At 44.2% G+C, this 10000-nt stretch overlaps 1 protein-coding gene across 1 annotated transcript in view; it reads left to right on the top strand.

Moving 5' to 3' along the window:
* The window catches only part of slc8a4a (solute carrier family 8 member 4a), a gene marked incomplete at both ends in the record, with an annotated part of 56904 nt that overhangs the window by 2499 nt on the left and 44405 nt on the right, over window positions 1-10000 (top strand). The window contains 2 exons of the mRNA XM_080860923.1: window positions 1-536; window positions 6626-7143. The exon at window positions 1-536 is cut by the window's left edge and continues 680 nt beyond it. Coding sequence (XP_080717049.1) covers window positions 1-536; window positions 6626-7143 — 1054 coding nt within the window. The remainder of the gene's footprint in view (window positions 537-6625; window positions 7144-10000) is intronic.

Raw genomic sequence — 10000 nt, forward strand, 5'->3', positions numbered from 1 at the left:
GTTACCGAGCCGACAAGAGCCGCGGCATCATCATCGAGACCGAGGGCGCCGACAGCGTCTTCGCCAAGATGGAGGTGGAGATGGACGGCCAGGGCGCCAACTCGCACCACAAGGAGTCGATGGACGGGATGCTGGCCGGCGTGGAGGAGAGCGGAGGAGTGGGGCGCGAGGACGAGGAGGCCCGCAGGGAGATGGCGCGCACGCTGAAGGATCTGAAGCAGCGGCACCCGGACAAGGACACGGAGCAGCTGATCGAGATGGCCAACTACCAGGTGCTGGTGCAGCAACAGAAGAGCCGCGCCTTCTACCGTATCCAGGCCACGCGCATGATGATCGGCGCTGGGAACATCCTGAAGAAGCACGCGGCCGACCAGGCCCGGAAGGTGGTCAGCTGCCACGAGGCCAACGCGCAGGAGGAGGACCCCCACACCATCTACCTGGAGTTCGAGCCCTCGCACTACCAGTGTTTCGAGAACTGCGGCTCGCTCAAGCTCACCGTCGGCCGCCACGGCGGGGACCCCGGCTGCACCGTCAAGGTGAGGAGGACCTGAGAGAGGCCACCCACAGTCGGTCTCTGCAGTATGAGGTTGTGTTGGTCTGACTTACTAAGTGATTAGTTGCAGTCATGCACCTCACAAACCAATCAAAATGACAACTAAGAGCTGTAGTCATTGGTAGAGCTGTGGTCATTGGAAGACGGTAGTCAGTGGTAGAGCTGTCATCATTGGTAGAGCTGTAGTCAGTGGTAGAGCAGTAGTCAGTTGTAGTCTACCGGCTGTAGTCATTGGTAGAGCTGTGGTAATGTATAGAGCTGTGGTCATTGGTAGAGCTGTAGTCATTGGTAGAGCAGTAGTCATTGGTAGAGCAGTAGTCATTGGTAGAGCAGTAGTCATTGGGAAATCTGTGGTTATGTATAGAGCTGTAGTCATTGGTAGAGCTGTAGTCATTGGTAGAGCTGTAGTCAGTGGTAGAGCTGTAGTCAGTGGTAGAGCTGTAGTCAGTGGTAGAGCTGTAGTCAGTGGTAGAGCTGTAGTCATTGGTAGAGCTGTGGTTATGTATAGAGCTGTAGTCATTGGTAGAGCTGTGGTTATGTATAGAGCTGTAGTCATTGGTAGAGCTGTGGTTATGTATAGAGCTGTAGTCATTGGTAGAGCTGTGGTTATGTATAGAGCTGTAGTCATTGGTAGAGCTGTGGTTATGTATAGAGCTGTAGTCATTGGTAGAGCTGTGGTTATGTATAGAGCTGTAGTCATTGGTAGAGCTGTAGTCAGTGGTAGAGCTGTAGTCATTGGTAGAGCTGTAGTCAGTGGTAGAGCTGTGGTCATTGGTAGAGCTGTAGTCAGTGGTAGAGCTGTGGTCATTGGTAGAGCTGTAATCAGTGGTAGAGCTGTGGTCATTGGTAGAGCTGTGGTTATGTATAGAGCTATAGTCATTGGTAGAGCTGTAGTCATTGGTAGAGCTGTAGTCAGTGGCTGGAGTTGTGGAAGGGCCTGTAACACTGCAGGTATTGTGTTGGTCTGAGGTGCTAAAGTAATGAGTGGTGGTCACAGGCCTATGCATTCACCACCAGCATGCTTTGTTTCTGCTGCTGTAAATGTTTACGGAAACGAAAGCAATGAATATACAGATATCACTATCAGCTTGTGAAAGCCCACCTTTAATGGTGTTGAATCAGGTGTAATCCTCGTTAAGAGTTTATTAACACCTAATTGGCATTAAATGGTTCTTTGATTAGGTCAGCATTCAGTGTAGTTGGCATTCAGCATTCAGTCTAGTTAGTTTTTGTTGAGTAAGGTCTGTAGTAGAAGGAAGACACCTTTCTGTAGGTAGCTATAATTATAACTTATGGAGTTAGCTATGATAATAACTTCTGTAGGTAGCTATAATTATAACTTATGGAGTTAGCTATGATAATAACTTCTGTAGGTAGCTTTAATTATAACTTATGGAGTTAGCTATGATTATAACGTATGTAGGTAGCTATGATTAAAGCCTAACTTCTGCAGGTAGCTAGAATTATAACTTCTGTCGGTAGCTATGATAATAACTTCTGTCGGTAGCTATAATTATAACTTATGTAGGTAGCTATAATTATAACTTATGTAGGTAGCTATGATTATAACTTCTGTAGGTAGCTATGATTATAACTTCAGTAGGTAGCTATAATTATAACTTCTGTCGGTAGCTATGATTACAACTTCTGTCGGTAGCTATGATTATAACTTCTGTAGGTTGGTATTATTACATGATTATGGTGCCTCAGAATGATTCCTGTATTGACAGCCAAACAGGAAATGAATATTCATCACATCAACATGATGCCATAAGCCTTAAACAGATGAATACAACGTCGTACAGTCTCAACGCAATGTTTTACAGTCTCAACTCAGTGTCTTACATTCTCAAATCGATGATTAGAATATTAACTCAGCACGCCTTGTGGATTTATGTGGTACTCGTTAATGATTCATGTGCTTACTCAAGCACCCATTAAATAATGAATGTCTTTTTTAAATGATCGCGATCATTTATGATAATTGGCCTCAGGAGTCATTAGGATCCTGTAGGTTAGATATCCACTCTTGGGAGGTGCTATGCTCGATTCCTCCACCACTGACTACAGCTCTACCACTGACTACAGCTTTACCACTGACTACAGCTGTACCACTGACTACAGCCTTACCACTGACTACAGCTTTACCACTGACTACAGCTGTACCACTGACTACAGCCTTACCACTGACTACAGCTTTACCACTGACTACAGCTCTACCACTGACTACAACTCTACACATAACCACAGCTCTACCACTGACTACAGCTCTACCACTGACTACTGCTCTACCACTGACTACAGCTGTACCACTGACTACAGCCTTACCACTGACTACAGCCTTACCACTGACTACAGCTGTACCACTGACTACAGCCTTACCACTGACTACAGCTTTACCACTGACTACAGCTCTACCACTGACTACAGCTCTACCACTGACTACAACTCTACACATAACCACAGCTCTACCACTGACTACAGCTCTACCACTGACTACTGCTCTACCACTGACTACAGCTCTACCACTGACTACAGCTCTACCACTGACTACAGCTGTACCACTGACTACAGCTCTACCACTGACTACAGCTCTACCACTGACTACAGCTGTACCACTGACTACAGCTCTACCACTGACTACAGCTCTACCACTGACTACAGCTCTACACATAACCACAGCTCTACCACTGACTACAGCCTTACCACTGACTACAGCTGTACCACTGACTACAGCCTTACCACTGACTACAGCTTTACCACTGACTACAGCTCTACCACTGACTACAGCTCTACCACTGACTACAACTCTACACATAACCACAGCTCTACCACTGACTACAGCTCTACCACTGACTACTGCTCTACCACTGACTACAGCTCTACCACTGACTACAGCTCTACCACTGACTACAGCTGTACCACTGACTACAGCTCTACCACTGACTACAGCTCTACCACTGACTACAGCTGTACCACTGACTACAGCTCTACCACTGACTACAGCTCTACCACTGACTACAGCTCTACACATAACCACAGCTCTACCACTGACTACAGCTCTACACATAACCACAGCTCTACCACTGACTACAGCTCTACACATAACCACAGCTCTACCACTGACTACAGCTCCACACATAACCACAACTCTACCACTGACTACAACTCCGGCTACTGACTGCAGCTTTACCACTGACCACAGCTCTACCAATGACCACAGCTCTACCACTGACTACAGCTCTATACATAACCACAACTCTACCACTGACTACAACTCCGGCTACTGACTACAGCTCTACCACTGACTACAGCTCTACCACTGACTACAGCTCTACCACTGACTACAGCCTTACCACTGACTACAGCCTTACCACTGACTACAGCCTTACCACTGACTACAGCTCTACCACTGACTACAGCTGTACCACTGACTACAGCTCTACACATAACCACAGCTCTACACATAACCACAGCTCTACCACTGACTACAGCTCTACCACTGACTACAACTCTACACATAACCACAGCTCTACACATAACCACAGCTCTACCACTGACTACAGCTCTACCACTGACTACAACTCCGGCTACTGACTACAGCTCTACCACTGACTACAACTCTACACATAACCACAGCTCTACACATAACCACAGCTCTACCACTGACTACAGCTCTACCACTGACTACAACTCTACACATAACCACAGCTCTACACATAACCACAGCTCTACCACTGACTACAGCTCTACCACTGACTACAACTCCGGCTACTGACTACAGCTCTACCACTGACTACAGCTCTACCACTGACTACAGCTCTACAACTGACTACAGCTCCACACATAACCACAACTCTACACATAACCACAGCTCTACCACTGACTACAACTCCGGCTACTGACTACAGCTCTACCACTGACTACAGCTCTACAACTGACTACAGCTCCACACATAACCACAACTCTACACATAACCACAGCTCTACCACTGACTACAGCTCTACCACTGACTACAACTCTACACATAACCAGAGCACTATCAATGACTACAGCTCTACACATAACCACAGCTCTACCACTGACTACAACTCCGGCTACTGACTACAGCTCTACCACTGACTACAACTCCGGCTACTGACTACAGCTCTACCACTGACTACAGCTCTACCACTGACTACAGCTCTACACATAACCACAGCTCTACCACTGACTACAGCTCTACCACTGACTACAACAAGCTCTACACATAACCTCAACTCTGGTACACTAGTGCATAGCCAAGCTGCTTGTGTGCAGCTGGTGGTAGGTAGGCCTAGTTCTCTGAACAGAACCGAACAGACCCCTAGGGCTCATAAAAGTCTGAATACAAACCACCGTCTTCAGGCACGACAGAAGAGCTGAGGGAGACGAACACGACAATGATGGTGCCACATGCTAAAATACAATACATTTGTATTGGATGAATTGAACACCTATTCTCAACATCACTCTAAAGAATCATCCACTGCACAGAGAAACACCCAGGCAAAATGGACAGCACAATAAAACAATCAAAGCGTCACTTTGATAAGTGCTGTCCAATTTGTTTTCTTGTTAATTGGATTTGTAGCCATATAAATGTTTTTCGCTGTGAAACATCCTTAATTGAAGGCAAGACGAGGCAAGTTTGTTTATATAGCACCGGTCTTACACATTGGTAATTCAAAGTGCTTTATAAATGAGCAGATAAAAGAACCTAGAAAATACGAGTTTTAAAAAGGTAAATTACATTATAAATCACACGTAGAGTATATTCAGTCGGCTAACAAAAAGCGTCTAGTAACCGTTAAGTCTTGTATTCAACCCTGCTTGAGGTAAAGGCTTGATTGAGTTTTTCTAACTCTTGTTTTAAGTTTGGCTATGTTACTGACATGGTAATAAGCTGATATAATCAGTCAAGACACCAAGGTTTTTGAACTGTCTTTTGTTTTTAAGTCGCTCTGAAACAAGTAGGGACAATTGAGTCTTTCCTCATGTCTTCCTCATTTGTCCTTATTCAGCTGAAGGATATTTTGAGGAATCCAGCTGTCAATTTGGTCAATGCCTTGGCAAAGAGGGGACCAAAATCATTAGGTGAGAGGTCCAACTAAATTTGGGTCTCATCGGCACAGCAATGATAAGAAGTAATTTGTCCAAGTGGGAGCATATAAAGGTTGAAAAATAACCCCCAAGATTGACCCCTGGGGGACACCATAGGTCAAGGATAATGGTGTTGAGGTATAGTTTCCAAACATAGAAGCTCCTGTCTTGAAACAAAGAAGGAGCAACAAAGAAGCGCCTGTCTTGTGTGTTTGATCTGATCCACTTGATAATTGTCTAAAAAAACTCCAACTCCAATGTTCCAGTCTGTGGAGTGATATATTATAATCAACAGTGTCAAAGGCTACACCAAGGTCCAATAACACCAGGGCTGATGTTCTGCCTGTACCGGTATTAAGGCATGTCATCTTATAAATATGTATCAATACCCCCCCCCCCCCCCCACATGCACATCTTCCAACATCCCTACTTTGGCTTGGTGGTTTTGAGTAGATTGATTGTGTAAATAATCCTGTCAGTGTAATCGATCTGCTACTGAGTGGTGTACAGGATTAAACCCCTGTGCTTCCAGCACTCCTCTGATAATCCACAGATGCCAAATATGTGTCCAGAATCCTGGAAGTGATAACTTGCAATTCTCTATTGCAAATATTCTCATCTTGCAAATCTGTATGACTGATCACTGTGTAGAACTTGGAGGGGTTGTTTTCATTTTTTTTTATGGACCCTTCAGTAATGAGAATGAAATGAAAAAGTAAGTTTAGCTGACACAGCAGTTTGATGCTACATTTTATTGTAAATCAAACTCGAAGTGATAAAAGCATACATCACCTTTCACAAGATGCAGTTTTCAACTGGTTTAATGGTTTGCATTCATAATTGTCTGTTGAAGTTCAGCAAGATTCACGTGCACATAATTGAACCAAACATGACGTTTACTTAGTACAACGTTTTTTTCTAATCTGAAAGTCTTTGTGCGTTTTGTCCCAGGTGGACTACCGTACGGAAGACGGCACGGCCAATGCAGGCTCGGACTACGAGTTTGCCGAGGGCACGCTGGTGTTCAAACCCGGCGAGACGCTGAAGGAGTTTCCTGTTGGTGTGATTGACGATGACATCTTCGAGGAGGACGAGCACTTCTACGTGCACCTGAGCAACCCGCGCGTGAGCCACCGCGCCGAGGTGTCGGTGCTCGACCCCGCCGCCGTCGCCCCCGGCAGCAGCATGCTCCTCAGCTCGTCCCCGGTGCCACCCAAGGCTGCGCTCGGCAACGGTCACACTGCCACGGTGACCATCTACGATGACGACCACGCGGGCATCTTCACGTTCGAGTGTGCATCCACGCGGGTGAGCGAGAGCGTGGGCACCATGCAGGTGAAAGTGCACCGCACGTCAGGAGCTCGGGGGAAGGTGGCGCTGCCATACCACACCCAGGAGGGCACTGCCAGTCCAGGGGATGACTACGAGGAGGTCGCCGGCAAGCTGGAGTTCCTCAACGATGAGACCATGTAAGTGAAACTACACACAGAGTTGTTCTCCAACAACAAGGAGACACACACACACACACACACACACACACACACACACACACACACACACACACACACACACACACACACACACACACTCACTATAAACTATAAAAAACCACACACGCACACACCATGCATGCAGACTACAAATAAACACACACACAGACACACACGCAGACATGCATACGCATACACACTTCACATCTCTCTCACACACACACACATACATCACTACATACGAACAGATTCAGTGCCAAGAGACACTGCTCTCACAGACATACAGAACCAAATCATCACGGAAGCACAAACACTGCTCTGTTTGTCCTGGGAATACCCATTCATACTTGTATAAACACACACACACACACAGAGTGCACACAGTTGTAAAAACACACACGCAGTGTGCACACACTTGTATAAACACACACACAGTGCATTCAAAAATGATTCAGACCAACTTACTTTTTTCACATTTTGTCATGTTGCAGCCTTATGCTTAAAGAGTTTCCCCACATCAATCTACACTCAATACCCCTTAATAACTAAACAAAAACAGCACATTTATTTAAAAAAAAAAGGAGGAGGAGATGAAAAATCAGAATTTGATGAATCCCTGTCAGGATTCTGCTCCCAAAATAGTACAGAGACTGAACTCACAAAGTTTTGGATGTACATGAAAACTCTGACGCAGGTTAAGTAAAAGTTCTTATATTACTAGACCTCAGTGCCGCATTTGACACGGTTGATCACAAAATACTTTTCAAAATTCTAGATTCTTGGGCAGGACTATCTGGCACTGTTCTCAAATGGCTCTGTTCATACCTGGAGGAACGGAGTTACTTCCTCAAAATCGACAGATATCTGTCCAACCAGGTGTCTCTGTCTTGAATCCCTCAAGGGTCGAGCCCGGGGCCACTTCTATTTAATCTGTATATTTTGCGGATGATATGCAAATATGCCTGGTTGTTTCACCTGATGACCATAGCCCAATATGCACACTCTGTAAATGCCTGGATGACAACTTTCCTCAGATATTCAATTAAATGAAGAAATAAGTCTTGGCAGCAAAGATTTTAAAAAATATTCTCATCTCATCTAAAAACTCATCAAACTCATCTAAAAACTAAGAACCTAGTAAGAAACCTAGGTGTTATGAAAGATTCAGGTCTTACTTTCATAGGCCGTGATAAATCAACAATGCAGCTCAAGAAAATAGTCAGAAGTTAAGGCCTACTATCTCAGCAAGATCCAGGGAAGAACTATAGTTAATGCTTTTCCCTCCGGTAGACTAGACTACTGTTATGGTCTCCTAACCATGCTTTACAGTTTGGTTCACCTCGTAGAAAAACACAACTCAAAACCTGTGCTTCCCAGCCAGTACAGAATATATTTGAAAGTGCTTCTTATCACATATAAAGCACTTAAGCCCTAAGTATATTTCAGAGCAGATTACAAAATAGAACCTTTGTCAATCTTTAAGGTCTGTGGGTACAGTTTATCTTTGCATCATTTAGGTCTGTGGGTACAGTTTATCTTAGCATCATTTAGGTCTCTGGGTACAGTTTATCTTAGCATCGAAATTTCATGTATTATTTCATTTACGATCTCTTCTATTATTTACTGTCTTAGAATAGCAATTTCTCATGTCTCCATCTTAGCTACATTCGTATCTGTTTTAATCTTTATCTGTTACTATTTTCACTCTGACTTCATTGAATCTCACTCCGTAAAGCCCTAGTATTCACTTTCATTTCTTTCATTTCACTTTTGTTTTATTTCTTCTGTTTCTATTGTTCTCTCTGTTCCTACTTCTATCCGACTGCTTTTATTTCACTCTTTGCTCCGGATGTGAGGCACTTTGAATTACCCCTGTGCTATATAAATAAGTTTCCCTTGCTTTAGGTACGCTTTTATAAACTCCAAGCAGGCTCTCCTGTGTCTGTGCAACTCAGCTATAAAGTGCAGATCGGTGGAGTGTTTCAGCAATACATGTCCTTCTGGAAATTTCTCTCATCTCCACAATGGATCTTGGTCACCTCTCTTCCCAAGGCCCTTCTCCCCTGACTACTCAGTTTGGTCAGGCGACCAGCTATAGGACGAGCCCTGGTTGTTCCAAACTTAATCCATTTAAGAAGTAGGGAGGCCACTGTCCTCTTGGTGAACCTTCAAAGCAGTAGAATACATTTGGCTGCCTCCCTAAGACCTTGAACACATTGCCGTCTCTAAACTCTGCAGGCAGTTCCTTCAACCTCATGATTCATGGTTTTTGCCTTGATCTTCATCGTCAGCTGTGAGACTTTATATGGACAGGTGTGAGCCTTTCCAAGTCATGTCCGGTCAATTGAGAATTGTGTAGAAACATCTCAAATATGATCAAGGGAAATTAGCAAAATGTAAAATGTCATAGAAGAAGGGTCTGAACACTTTGTTGATATTATTTATTTGTTATTTCAGTTTTTGGCCAGTATGAGGAAACACTGAATTTAAATGATGATAGCGATCACAGCGTCGAGCTGCAACATAACACAATGTGAATGTGAAATGTGACTATGGAGTTAGGTTCAAAATTATGTATTTCCTGTTTCACATAAAAAATATCATGCGTCACTTATTTACAGACAAATATGTTTTGACAAACTGCTCGCTATTTGTGAACATTCCTGCACTTATTTGTGGATTTTAGACACTTTCCTGACGCAGCTTGATTTACAAATGCATTTTTTTCAAGAGGACATTCTCTGCAGCCTATAAGATGTTGCAATTTCAGCCAATCACATCACAACATAAATTTCGAGGGCTTTGGTTGAATGTGACCATACTGCGATACATCTGC

The sequence above is a fragment of the Sprattus sprattus genome (assembly GCF_963457725.1).
Source record: "Sprattus sprattus genome assembly, contig: scaffold_65, whole genome shotgun sequence".
Taxonomy (NCBI): Eukaryota; Metazoa; Chordata; class Actinopteri; order Clupeiformes; family Clupeidae; genus Sprattus; species Sprattus sprattus.